The sequence below is a fragment of the Cyprinus carpio genome, chromosome B11, assembly GCF_018340385.1.
Source record: "Cyprinus carpio isolate SPL01 chromosome B11, ASM1834038v1, whole genome shotgun sequence".
NCBI lineage: Eukaryota > Metazoa > Chordata > Actinopteri > Cypriniformes > Cyprinidae > Cyprinus > Cyprinus carpio.
The window spans coordinates 21,515,876-21,529,653 of NC_056607.1; the positions used below are offsets into that span (position 1 = coordinate 21,515,876).

At 38.3% G+C, this 13,778-nt stretch overlaps 2 protein-coding genes across 3 annotated transcripts; both read right to left on the reverse strand.

The window, feature by feature from the left end:
• Positions 1-2,342: 2,342 nt before the first annotated feature.
• On the reverse strand, positions 2,343-4,579 carry LOC109070874 (trichohyalin-like). The gene is made up of 7 exons (XM_042734563.1): positions 4,457-4,579; positions 4,168-4,282; positions 3,982-4,087; positions 3,701-3,891; positions 3,143-3,358; positions 2,870-3,022; positions 2,343-2,712 (listed from the first exon to the last, which is right to left on the reverse strand). The coding sequence occupies exons 1-7, from the start codon at positions 4,510-4,512 to the stop codon at positions 2,596-2,598; spliced, it is 954 nt and encodes a 317-aa protein (XP_042590497.1). The 5' UTR covers positions 4,513-4,579; the 3' UTR covers positions 2,343-2,595.
• A 5,246-nt stretch (positions 4,580-9,825) lies between these two features.
• LOC109070875 (golgin subfamily A member 6-like protein 6) lies at positions 9,826-12,722 on the reverse strand. 2 transcript variants are annotated; one of them, XM_042734566.1, is made up of 10 exons: positions 12,511-12,722; positions 12,230-12,409; positions 11,858-12,135; positions 11,553-11,710; positions 11,338-11,397; positions 11,035-11,238; positions 10,796-10,931; positions 10,503-10,708; positions 10,260-10,353; positions 9,826-10,149 (listed from the first exon to the last, which is right to left on the reverse strand). In XM_042734566.1, the coding sequence occupies exons 2-10, from the start codon at positions 12,375-12,377 to the stop codon at positions 10,036-10,038; spliced, it is 1,398 nt and encodes a 465-aa protein (XP_042590500.1). In that variant the 5' UTR covers positions 12,378-12,409; positions 12,511-12,722; the 3' UTR covers positions 9,826-10,035. The 2 variants fall into 2 exon arrangements, with proteins under 2 accessions (XP_042590500.1, XP_042590499.1); XM_042734565.1 differs by having other exon boundaries at positions 12,230-12,423.
• Between the last annotated feature and the right edge of the window lie 1,056 nt (positions 12,723-13,778).

Here is a 13,778-nt window from a genome sequence, read left to right on the forward strand (position 1 = left end):
CTTTGGCTTTTCAAATGTTTTATTTAAGGAATACAACAGCAAAATCTGCTCTTTGACCATGACAGTCTCTTTCCATCGTGGGTTTCAGCCTGTGGGTTTTGATTGACAGGGTGCTGTGGTGGTGATGGAGGTATTTAGATTGAAAAAGTTCAAGATAGATCTCATATCTACATATCACACACACACACAGACACACACTCAAGCAGAGACATGTACATCCACACACTCATGCACATACATGCACCTAACCTTCTCAGTCCCACCAGGATCCTCTCAGCTGTCTGGGGGGAGGGAAAGAGACAGGTGTACATGCTATTAAATGTGAACTTGTCATTAATATAGATCAAGAAACGAACGTCTGACAGAAATAATAAGAAATTGTCAAGGCAATGAGAGTGAGAGAATCAGAAACAGTAAATTGCCTACCACAGACACACTCTCTTATATTTATTGTTCGAGTCTGTGGTAATCAGACAGCGGAAAACACACTCACACACAGTGAAAGACAGACACATGCAAGGTGCCTGGGAGTCTTAGACATAATCTCCTGGATTTATGACAAAACCCTGCTGGCTGATATTACAAAGAGCCCATCGGCAGGGCCGCTTTCAGCTAAAGAGGTGCAAAAATGACCTTCCAAAGAGACGACAGTCAAATGTAGATACTATCTAAATATAATTGGAAATGTAGCCTACTGTCAACCACAGCAAAGCTTAAAATAAAGGAGAAAGACCAAAAATACTGAAGAGGTTTATGAGATATTTCTTTTTGAGGCCTTAACTATAGCGTCATCTGCTGGTCAATGACAGTAAGACAATTCTACACTGGAAATAAATTAATAATATTCAGGTGAAACACCTGTAAAAACATCAACACAGAAAATTCCTTCATATTAATACAGTACATCGTGCCCTATTACCGATCTTTTTTAACCAATAAAATGCATTGACTGAATCAGAGTTTAGCAACAAAAAGATGAGTGGTTCTTATGCAGTCAGTTAGATCAAAGACTAGAGAAAGGTTAGATGTGGTGAGAAAAGTTCTTTGTGATTTGAGTCGATTAAAATTATGTGCAAACATTTTGAAAAGCACATTTTTAAAAATGTAGGCTACTACTTGTTTGTGAAAATATACCAAAGATATTTAATAAGCAGTATGAAGTTGAGTCTGCTCAGCAGCTATTGTCAGTGTAGTGTTGTGTTTATGTGCACTAGAGGGCGCTGTGAGCAGCAGGTTGAGAGCAGCGCTGATATCCACGTTTCAAACTTGTCAACTCCAGATAATGGCAGTCTCACTTTCAAATTTGTAACCTTTTTAATTAAAAAAAAAACAAACAAACAAAAAAAAATATTAGAGAGGCATTTGCAGCGTTGCACTTGTTTGTTAACATTAGGGACACTACTAAATGTCATGTCAAATGATTGGTATCTCTGGAAGATATGTGAAATTTCTGTTTTTATGCAGCGTCTGCATTTCTCGACCAGACGGAGGCGCTGTTTCACACTTTAAATCACTTTAAAACACGTTTTAAATTAACTTATTATAAAAAAAAAATTAAAGAAAGATCAAATAATATAATTAAATGTAAAGCCAGTGTAAAAAATACAAAAACTGTCTACACTACAAACCTGCATGTTCATAATTAAGATAATATACTAAAATAATATGGTAAGACAAATTAATAGTATCAAACAGCAAAACGAGTGCTTTTGTACAGCTAAAAATAGCTGGAAGTAAATGAGACCAGGAGGAAGACCCATTTTTTATATGAAGAATAAGGTGGATAGGTTACTCTAAAAAGTAATACTCAGACAGAAGAAATCTTAGTAACTCATAGTTCCTCGTTGCTAATTCTGCAGTCATTGAAATTATCAAAGTGGTCAGCTATTATAAAAAAAGAGAAAACTGAGTTCTCGCAGCGCTCCCATCAAAGTACACCCCCAACATCCAGCACGAATACAGCAGAGCATCAGCCCGTTAATGTTGGTGAGGGAAATGAGATGCTGGAGGGAAAGAGGAGGTGTGCAGGCACTTTCATGTGCTGTCATCGTGGGAGGCTGAGGCTTATTGCATCATGAGCACATTAAGTGATACAGGCCAACTGCTTGACTGTTATGGTTCTTAAAAATGAAAAAAAAAAATTTACCATGAAAAAAAAAAAGATTATTTTAGTTTTGTCTGAAAATTATTAAGATTGAACACACATTTATTCAAGGTGAGGAAAGTGTTATTACCTTATACATTACACCAAGTGAATTTTTAAATTCATAGCCTACTGGAAGAAATTACTATATGCACTTTTTATTTTTTCTTATTTTCTTATTATTTAAATTATTTATTATATTTTAATATATGTATGTATGTATGTATTATGCACTTCTCGATCAAACAATGTTAAGTAATGTGACAATCCTTCATAAAAATTAAGACAAAAATGTTAGTTTCAATAAAAATCAGTAAATGAATAATCTATTAATCTCAGTACAGTATCCCTGCTGTGCCTCCCATCAAAGTGCACAATACTGTCATAAGGCAGGCCAGATGATGATTTATATTTAGCTTAGGCACGTCTGGCTGTTTTCGTTGCATACACCTTCAGAGCTTGGATCTTAATCTCTGCTGCCTGACATCCTCTTCAGTTCCACCTGCAGGTGTTTTCATCACATTTCGATCTTCAGCTATAGCTCTCACAAGCTGAAAATGTTTCCGGATCTGGATGAAAAAAAGAAAGAAAAGTTTTTCACCATCAGCTGCATTTCATCATTGCCTTTATAACATTTAATAACTTTCCTGTATTTCATTTTAAACACCATATCAACAACAAATACTGCTTTATTTAAGGACACATTAAGTATTTCTCTTTATTCACCAGTTGCAGCTGCTTGAAGGGGTCCTCAATATCCACAGACTCTCTCCAGTAAGGTGCGATTAGCTGATAAATTGAACGAATCCTGACCTTTATCTGAGCATACTGGAGCTCCTCTCTCTCTGCAGTGGAGCGTAATTCCTCCCGTTTAAGTTCCTGTAGAACACATGAATAGTCTGTAATCTTGAGACTGCACAGAAGACAGAGATGTCACAGTAACATCTGTCTTTTTGCATATAACCCTCTGTAAGCCTCTAAATGTGTGCATGTTTTTACCCATTCGTGTGTTTCTGAGCGTATGTTGTCTAGATCTGTCTGTTGCTGCTGCAGTTGTTTGGTGTAGTGCAGGAGACGAGTTTGCTGTTCCTTTATGTCCTTCATCAGTTCCAGCTTTTTGTGCTCTGCCTCTTTCTCATTAGCTTGTCTTTCTACAATTTCCTTTCTGATGGACCGTGCGCCATGACGGTCACTGTGTCGACCAGCGTTCTCAAACTCAAATGTCACGAAAAAGGAGGAAACAAAAGAAAAAGTGTAACATTACTATACAGTATATTTTAGATATCAAAACAGGTGGAACCTGTGTAATGTATGTAGAAATGCATGCATTTTGTCTTTAAACATTAAAACATGACTCAGTATCTTTCTTGTTACCCCGTCTGTCTCATCATTCAGAAAACTGAAAATCAAACCACACAGAATAAGACTGATCTAAAGCCCAAAGCCTCACTCTCCAGTTAAAGGAGGCAGGTGAGTCCAGGAAAACAGCCTGACAGTTTCTCTGAGTATAGTTTTAGTATTTTTCCCCTTTCCAGACACAAAAAAGTATAGCTATACCTTTCCAGGCATCTTTGCAGTGTTCTCCTGGTGGAGTTTGGCCAGTATTTTACGCTGGTCCAGTTGCTCTTTGTGTGCCTGCAGGGCTTCATACTGTGTCATTAGTTTCTTAATGTTCTCTTCTTTCTCTCTGATTTTAGATTCCTCTTCCTTTGTTTTTTGTATGGCACGTAACCGCCTGGCATCATTTTCTAAGAGAGAGAAAGACAAAAAAAGAGGTTACCAATGATATTCAGTTTACTCATTATCCATGCATTTGTTTCAGAATGTTTTGTTATTTACTTGCAGCTCCTTAGCCGTATCCAGTTTGTACTGCCTGAGTTTCTCCTTTTCTTTTTTCACATGTTCCGCTCTTTCTCTCAAATGCTCCCGCCTTATCTGCAACTCCTGACAACAGCACAAAAACACTACACTCATTTAAAGTGGAGCAGCTACTTTGTTTCTTTCTTTTTCTTTAATGCAAGCACCTTTTCCTGGTCTTGCAGTGCTCTGTTCACTCTCTCGTTCTCCTCGCGCGCCTCCGCAAGTAGCATCGCGCTTGTCCTCATATTCGCCGAATCCTTCTCCAAATCTTTTATACCTCTGACAGATCAAACAATCTCTGAATACATGCAGTTCACTCTGAACCATCTCCGTCCGCACAAAGAGTTACAGTTCAACGACTTCGCTGAAACTCTGAAGTCACTGGACATAAAATTAACTAAAACATTAATGCTTCTGACAAAAACAGGGTTTGTGGTGTAATTTAGTACTTACGATGAGAGTCGTTCTTTAAAAACCGACCGATAGTGATCCTCCGCATTGAAATTCATCTTTTTTTTTAGCTCCGCACACCGTCGACAAACTTTCTGCGCGTGTTTTACAACGTTTAAAAAATGCACAAAAATGACCGTTCGGTTTGTTGTGGTGTTTATGATCAATTTTGCTGCTGCTGACATATTGATATTGCTGAGTGAATGCTTTTATTAGTTTACAATAATTGGAATATAATTATTATGTCAACCAGCGTAACATTAATAATTCTGCATTATTATTATTGTTGTTATTAATATTTTAGAAAATGTATGATGACGGTTCAATATAATCTCTATCAAATGTAAAAAAAATTTTTGGCATTTTTACAGACCGTACCAACACTTTGGTGTCAATAAACATATAGGCTATGTTTCTCTATTTAATAAATAGGCATAGGTCTAATGGAATAACAACGTGAGGACATTAGTCTGTTTTATGATGCATAATGGATTTAAGATCATTTCAAATATTACATTAAATGTTTGAAATTAAGCTGTATTCTTTTTTTTCTTTTTTTTTTGCAAATGTATCTAAATATTTTAATGCATGTTGTTTTTATGTATAGGTATGTGTGTACAGAGCTGGATGAAATGACATGCATGAATGAAGAAGGAAGATTATGAAAGAGGCTCTATACAATGCATGTTTCAAATGTACAAATGAATACAAAATATAGCCCTTTGTGGGTACTCTCACAAATTATTTTGAGGGGCTTCATCACATACAGTGGTGTGAAAAAGTTTTTGCCCACTTTTTTTTTTTTTTTTTTTTTTTTGCATTTGTCACACTTGAATGATTCAGATCATCAAATAAACTTTAATATTACACAAAGATAACCCGAGTAAATACAAAATGCAGTTTTGAAATAATGATTTCATTTATTAAGGGAAAAAAAGCTGTCCAAACCTGCCTGGCACTGTGTGAAAAAGTAATTGCCCCCAAACCTAATAACTGGTTGTGACACCCTTTGTAGCAACAACTGCAATCAAGCGTGGTTTCACATCGCTGTGGAGGAATTTTGGCCCACTCTTCTTTGCAGAATTGTTTTAATTCATCCACATTGGAGGGTTTTCGAGCATGAATGGACTGTTTAAGGTCATGCTACATCATCTCAATTGGATTTAAGTCCGGACTTTGACTTGGTCACTCCTAAACCTTAATTTAGTTTTTCTTGAGCCATTCAGAGGTGGACTTGCTGGTGTGTTTGGGATCATTGTCCTGCTGCAGAACCCAGGTGCGCTTGAGCTTGAGGTCACAAACTGATGGCTGGACATTCTCCTTCAGGGTTTTCTGATAGAGTGCAGAATTCATGCTTCCATCAGTTATGGCAAGACGCAGCCCCAGACCATCACACTACCACCATCATGTTTGACTGCTGGTATGATGTTCTTTTTATGAAATCCGGTGTTGGATTTACATCAGATGTAACGGGACACACACCATCCAAAAAGTTCAACTTTTGTCTCATCAGTCCACAGAATATTTGCCCAGAAGTCTTGGATATAATCAAGATATATATTTTTTTGCAAATGTGAGACCAGCCTCTGTGTTCTTTTTGGTCAGTAATGGCTTTCGCCTTGGACCTCTCCCATGGAGCCGTTTTTGCCCATTCTTTTTCTTGTTCATGATTGTTGAATCATGAACACTGACCTTAACTGAGGCAAGTGAGGCCTGCAGTTCTTCAGATGTTGTTCTGGGTTCTTTTATGACCTCCTGGATGAGTCGTCATTGTGCTCTTGGAGTAATTTAAAGGCCGGCCACTACTGGCAAGGTTCACCACTGTACCAAGTTTTATCCATTTGTGGACAATGGCTCTGACCATGGTTCGCTGGAGTCCCAAAGCTTTAGAAATGGCTTTATAACCCTTTCCAGACTGATACATGTCAACTATTTTGTTTCTTATCTGTTCTTGAATTTCTTTAGATCGGGGCATGATGTGTTGCTTTTTAAGCATGCTTCACTTTGTCAGACAGGTTCTGTTTAAGTGATTTCTTGATTCAACAGGTCTGGCAGTTATCAGTCCTGGGTGGGGCTAGTAAAATTTAGCTCAGCTTTCTAAAATAATGTGGTTAATCACAGTTCTTTCATGATTTAACAGAAGGGGGCAATTAATTTTCCACGTAGGGCCAGGTAGGTTTGGACAGCTTTCTCCCTTAATAAATGAAATCATTATTTCAAAACTGCATTTTGTATTTACTTGCATTATCTTTGTGTAATATTAAAATGTGTGTGATGATCTGAATCTTTTAAATGTGACAAATATGCAAAAAAAAAAAAAAAAAATAGGAAGGGGGCAAAACCTTTTCACGGCACTGTAAATGGCCCTCGAGATATTTAATACACAAAGGCTATGGTAAATAACATTACTGTGATTTTCGTAGATTAGCCTAATGAGATAATGAGATTCCCTGAGATAAGGGAACAAGCGTTGCATGAGACGCTAAGGGGGAAAACTCCTGTTTTAATCTGTACTGAAGCCTGATTTGTTCATGTTTGTGTAGCTGCACAAACCAATGGCATTTTAGCGGTGAGCAGCCGGCGGCCGCACAGATCTCACCAATAGAAATTCTGCTGGACCATGCCCAGGAGGAGGCCATCCCGCTTGTGGAATGGGTCCTCACACCTACAGTATAGGGCACTGCAAACCTTCTGAGGCATACAGGAAGCCCAGGCTATTGCATCAACGATCCAGTGAGAAAGTCGCTGCTTTAAGGCCAGCAGTCCTTTATGGCGGCCTCCAAAGCAAACAGAAAGCTGCTCTGACTGTCTAAACAGGCTAGAGCGCTCTAGATATACTCTCAGAACCCTTATCGGACAGAGCATGTTCGGACACTGCTCACCATCTTTAATGGCCAATAGGGAGATCACCTGAGCTCTAAATGGAGTTTAGAGCACTTTAGGAACATAACCATGTCTTGGTTTTAGAATGACCTTACAGTCATTAGGCCCAAATTCAAGGGATGAGGTGCTGATTAACAGCGCTTGCAAGTCACCCACTCGCATAACCAACGCCAAGGCAAGGAGGAGGGCCGTTTTAAGTGATAAGGGCTGCAAATCGGCCGAACTGAGCGGCTTGAAGGAGGCCCCCTTTTAGGGTCCACAGGACTATAGACAAGTCCCAAAGTGGCACAGTCTAAGGGCAAGGAGGATTCAGCCTCTGTGCACCCTTCGAGAACTTAATGATCAGGTCGTTTCTGCCGATCAGTTGGCTAGCTTAAAGAGAATGGTTTGCTGCGATAGCTGCTACATACACTTTGAGCATGGAGGGGGCACTCCCCTTATCCAGCAGCTCTTGCAAAAAGGTTAGCACATGGGACATGTCACATGATATTGGGTCCAAACCTTGTGCAGAACACCAGTTAAGGAAGACTGACTATTTTAGGCTGTAAAGTTGTCTTGTAGACGGTGCTCTTGCCTCTAAAATGGTATTGCTTACTCTCGCTGGGAGCTGATTAATCTCCCGTCGAGGCACCATACATGCACATATGCGGCTGGGGATGTCAAATCATGCCTTTCGCTTGCGAGAGAAGGTTCCTCCTCAGCAGAATGGGCCACGGGGCTGCTGCTGAGAGCTCCACCAGCTCTGGGAACTATAGATCCACTTTCAAAAACCAGTCCTCGGGGCAAATGTGCTCGAGGATCTGTTTGATAGTTAACATCTTGAATGACCGGTGCATAAACGAGTGGTTCAGACGTCTGAGATCCAGAATGAGTCTGAGCCCACTATTTCTTCTTTCTCTCTTTGGAAGAAGAGAGTGTAGGGTGTGAAAGAGTGTGTCTCACTGTTTGATTTGGTGTTTGTTTTTGAAGCACCTTTTGCGTACTTCTTGTCGGAGAACGAGCGTTTTGTTGTCCGGAACAGAAGTGTGACGAGACGGAGCGAGGCCATTGGAGTAAATGTTAATGAGCGACACCTGGACCACTCACCGGTCTCCAGTCCCAAAGAGGAGTGACTGGTCCTCTCCGCACTTTTATTTGTTTTTTATTCGCTAATCCGTAAAAAAACATCAAAATGCAGTTATAAAAAACAAAACAAAAAGAAAGATTGTATTTTACAAAAACAATGGTTAAACTATGATTGGTGTAGAATGGTTAATTTGTGGTTTCCATGTACTTGTCTAGATAAACTCTGAATAGAGAAAAGAGAGGTTTAGACCCAGATTTTTGGTTGTGAAATTTAGCTGGCAGGAAACACAAATTAATTGTTACATTTTCTTATATTCTATTCTGAGTACTCAAACAATTCAAAGAAAACATCTTTAAAACACAAAGAAAAATCTCTTACAAAATGAGAACACAAAAAATCTGACCAAAATTTGTGTGCGACTGTGGGTTCATTGCCAAACAAATGAATGACAACAAAATATGTCAAGCAAATGAAACAAGAATTCTGAACTTGGTTAATCCAATGTTCATATTTTTGTTGTACAAATATATGCAAATTAGTTTAATTAGCTAGATAATGTCATTTTTAAGGACGACATTTGCATATTTAAACACTATTTTAAATCTGAAAATGAAAAAAAGAAAAATCTGTATGGTCTGAAATCTGATCAGTCAGCTGGGCAAGTTAGGTCTGTTCATTTTTAACTTGTTCACCTGGAGGTCTTGCCTTCCATAACTTTCAGGCTGACTAGTGTTGTCCTTCATAACAAAAATTATTATTTATACAAAAATGTTAATCTCAATTAAAATCATCCTTTTAATCTCCATACAGCAGCTTTGGATTTGCCTCATTTTTGAAGTTTGCATCACTGATTTGAAACTATCTCTAGTGTACAAAGCACTATAATAATAAAGGTGTTTTGACTTGAACCTGATCATTATATAATTTCTTTACTGCAACATACGCACATTAAGTAATATCCACCAGACAGCAAATATCACACTGATGTTATGATTCTTAAAAATGAATAAATATTTTTAAGCATGAAGAATAAATTCAAAAATGTTATTAATAATGATACACTGACATGTACTCAAGGTGTAAGAAAATGTTGTAACTTATACATTATGTTCCATTGTTTTAAAAGAATGTCTGATGTGTGTGGTTTTTAATACACATTAAAAGGAATTACTACACAAATGCTTTTATTTATTTTATTTAGATATCTACTAATATCGAAGATATCTATCTACTACTATCAAGTATCTGCTAATATCTTACCAATATCTAAGATGTACTGTATATCTACCACTATTAATTATCTACTTATGTCCTACCGATATCTAAGATGTCTATCCACAACTAAAATCAATTATTTACTACTATCTTACCAATATCTAAGTCTCATGGTTCTGTGTAGAATGAACTTGCATGAAGATGAAGATGAGAGTAAAATTCTTTAATATTATCCGCACAAGGTGATCCACAACAGGAAGGCATAAGACACATGTCAATTATCTACTAATATCTTCCTAATATCTATGTTGTCTAAGGATTATTTGTTTTTTTGTTTGCACAGTGGGTACTGGAGGTATTTCTTCTCAGTGGAGGAAGACAGGCACTGGAGAAGGCCGTGGAGGAGCTCAGAGGCGAATTAGTCCACAAAGTGAGCGTATAGATCCTCCTTCGTCTTCTTGGTTTCCACTGGTTCCTCTTTCTTTCTTATCTTCTTCGGAGGCCGGCTACGTGGCATCAGCTTTTTTCCGGTCTGCAGTAAAGACGTGATAACTCAGCACCACACTATTGATCCACATTACAATATTTGATAAGCAAGATAAAAGTATTGGATATGTATTGCTGGTTCTGTGTGCCACTCACCAGTTTCACCGAATGAGAAAGTGCTCTCTCCTGTCTTCTCTGCCTCCGTTCTTCTAATAAAGTTTCACGCCTAATGCGTTTCTGTTCCTGCTCCCTGTGAAAGCGAGAAAGCAAGGGTTTAGGCAAGAGGTTTTAAAGAATCATTCAATCCTTCAGTTGGTCATTGTACTGACAGCACTGCAGTTTTAAGAAAGTTATAACAGCTGATGATCATCATGTTAGCTATGAATTTCTATACCTTACCTGATTTCATGATGTTTGCAAATCCGCTTTTGTATTTTGTAGAGCCTCTCAGCTGGCATGTTTTCGATCAAATCCAGAGAGTCAGAAATCCAGTCCTCCAACTGGAGCAGAATCATCAATGGATACGCAGGGCTGAAGGCCTGCTCCCCATAGCTCTCTTGGACCTTCGCAAGCTCCTCACACAACTTTTCGGTCTTTGTCCATATCTGGTGAGACAGAAACAAATTACTCTTATTACATTCAGATGCTTGCGAGGGTGGGGCCGCTTTAAACAGGACACGTTGTGCACTTACTTTCATTTTCCTCGAGTCCTTGATATTATTTATCATCCCCACTTCTGCTTTGACCTTGTTTTTTTTCACCTGCTCTTCTTTAATGCAGAGAGCCATGCTCTGTATCTCCACCTCCATGCGGTCTGCATTCTTTTTACTGGACAAAAACACACAAGACAAACGCTGTTACTGTGCCTTCGGTTTCCTCAGATTAGAGATTATTAAGAAATCAATCCCATGGTTGGGTACAAGAAACTTACAGCTTTTCCTTTTCATCCTCGTAGTACTTGAGTACCTTGTTGGTTTCCTCATTTATGGACATGAAATTCACATACTCCCACGTTAATTTTTCAATGTCCCCTGGGCTTTGTTTGCTGCCCTCTTCCTCACGCTCTTCACGCTCGCGGTCTTCCTTCAGATGCATCTCTTCAATTTCAATTGTGTCTTGAACACGATAGATTTTTCTGTAACAGAGATGGTTATGAATAATAGGATCCGAAGCAGCACGGGATGTGCAGGAATGGAAACGCCATAATTGTGCATACTGACATGACAGTGCTTACCTTAGAAGAGCTTTTTCCTTTTCTTCTAATTTTAGCCTCTTTGAAAATGAATCCTGAGCCCTGAAACATGACAACATGATAATAAAAACCTGGCAATCAGAATTACAGTATATAAACTGAAACTGTGTTATTTACATTTACATTTAGTCATTTAGCAGACGCAATGACCACAAAAGCATGGCTTCAAGATTTAACAGTGATGAAGAAATAATTACTTTTGCTCGTTCTTCAAGGGATCCGAGTCACGGAAAGAGGCTTCATAATTGGCCCAGTCTTGTTTTGCTCCGAGCTCTATTTGGGACATTTCGCTTTCCTCCATAGAAGCGAGTTGGGCCCAAGTATGCAGGATCTCCATTTTATGTATTGTATCAAGCTGAGAATGGAACAGAGAAGAGTACAGATGCCACACAGATGAAAAACCCCATCCACACAATTTCCATGAGCAGGTATTTCACATTACATACACAATTAAATAATAATCTGAACTGGAATGATAGAAAAATATACAAAATTGGCTTACTTTACAGCGACCGCTTTGTAAAACCTCAGCTTTGTACTCTGAGATGGGTTGAAACACTGCCCTCCGCACGTTGAGCGGTGGAAGACAGCTTTCGCTTCGGGCCCCTGTTGGTCGCGTTCCTGTGGCGGGCCGTTCCTGTTGTCCCTCTCTAATGAACAACCTGACTTCTTCCCCTGTTTTGTCCTCCCTGCATTGGAGCCCAAAGATCAGAAATTGTTCTTCAGCACTGAGACTGGATCCGTTCACCTTCTTCTGAGGTGGTGGGAATGGACGCAGTCCTGCAGAACATCACATTTATTTCATGTTAGTATGGCTCTCATGAGGCTCTTAAGGCTCGTAAGGCTCTTATTTCAGATAGTCTGAGCAGCTCACCTCTTGCAAGGGAAGGACTATGGATGGTCGGAAGCTTGACAGCCTGCATTTGGCTGGAGGTTGTGGTGTTTTCGCTCACAGTAATGATGTTCTGGTGAGCGCTGACCCATGTTTGGAGCCTGAGCTTGTGAAATGTGTTACAGGTCATGTTCAGATCTTAAAAGGGTAGGCTGCAACAATCTGAAAAGTACGGTCTGAAATATTACACAGATCAGAAAACTCTATAACTGTTTTGTGCTTGTCGAGATCTGATTTAAAACTGCACTGAACAATGATCGTACACTGAATGATAATGCAGATTCACAATCAGACACCGATGTGGAATCCAGGATTAATTCAAAACTGTACGCCGTTTCAAAACCGCACACCAATCAAGTATACCGACACTAAAGCGTGTATAACTGAAGCAACGAGTCAAAATGAGGTTTCTGTGACCAGGACACAAGTTCTAAAAGCCACCAGTGCAGTGACGTCACAGTTAGAACGAATTCGCAATAGAATTCTTTTTGTTTTGTTTCAAAAATGTAAACAGCTTGTGTTTATATGATTGCCACAGGCAGTAATCTAAATTACTTGTCAGTATTAATCATTTGCGTCTGCGCTATAGGCTATAAACCGCAGGTAGAGTGAACTTACGTAGAGAAACAACCAATAAATAGGCTGGTTTACGTTAGTTTATAATGCATTTATGTTAAATCTCCAGTCATAATGATGTTTCTCTATGCAAAATCAATTTATAAATAAAATCAAAGTCAATAATATTAATCTATGATTCTACACTGCCGCACAAACCGGGCGCCCCCTGGCGGCTATTTGATGTGAACACACTCGCGTATGGAGCGTCAAGTTTGGTGCTTCAGTTAAGAACTTTTTAATGATTTTCGTATAAAAAAGGAAACTATAACACTAGAAGGGTATAATTCTAAAGAATACAAGAATAAAAATTAACTACACATTAGTTAAAACTATATGAAAATGTTTTTCTACATTACATTTTCCTCTTTTTGTGTGTTTAACATAATTATTAATATAGTGACCAACATATTTGCAGCATAGTATCAAAAGAAGATCTGAGGTTTAAATGCATGTTAAATGATTATATGTCCAATAATTATTATAATATCTAAAATAACTAAATTGTGCATTATGCAGTAAATTCAGATTTACATCTTTGTTCTACACAAAAGTGTTCATATTATGCAGTATTGGGGCTATTGGGGCATGTTATCACAATATACAGAGTGTGTTTTTACAGTGGGATTCTGCCAGTGGACTAGCTACATTTAGGCTTTAAAAACTTGACTTGGTCTTAAAAAGGTCTTTAAAAAGTCTTAAATTTACCATCATAAACCAACTTAAGTTCAACTTAATCTGCCTTCACTATACAGTATGGTTTGACAATATTATTATTTTTTAACCAAGCAGCTATTAAAAAAATAAGATGACACTGAAATTTTAAGTTATCAGGACATAACCTGATTTACTATATGCTAAATTTGTGTTTGATACTGTATGTTCTTGAAGTATCAAATGAAGATCTGTTAAATTT

Coding starts and splice junctions, on each gene's coding strand:
- LOC109070874 (XM_042734563.1), bottom strand. CDS start 4,512: ATGAATTTCAATGCGGAGGATCACTATCGGTCGGTTTTTAAAGAACGA. Junction 3,892..3,981: donor TACGGCTAAGGAGCTGCAAG/TAAATAACAAAA, acceptor TCTCTCTCTTAG/AAAATGATGCCAGGCGGTTA. Junction 3,359..3,700: donor CTGCAAAGATGCCTGGAAAG/GTATAGCTATAC, acceptor GTGACATTTGAG/TTTGAGAACGCTGGTCGACA.
- LOC109070875 (XM_042734566.1), bottom strand. CDS start 12,377: ATGACCTGTAACACATTTCACAAGCTCAGGCTCCAAACATGGGTCAGC. Junction 10,932..11,034: donor GAGGATGAAAAGGAAAAGCT/GTAAGTTTCTTG, acceptor GTTTTTGTCCAG/TAAAAAGAATGCAGACCGCA. Junction 10,354..10,502: donor TGCAAACATCATGAAATCAG/GTAAGGTATAGA, acceptor TCGCTTTCACAG/GGAGCAGGAACAGAAACGCA.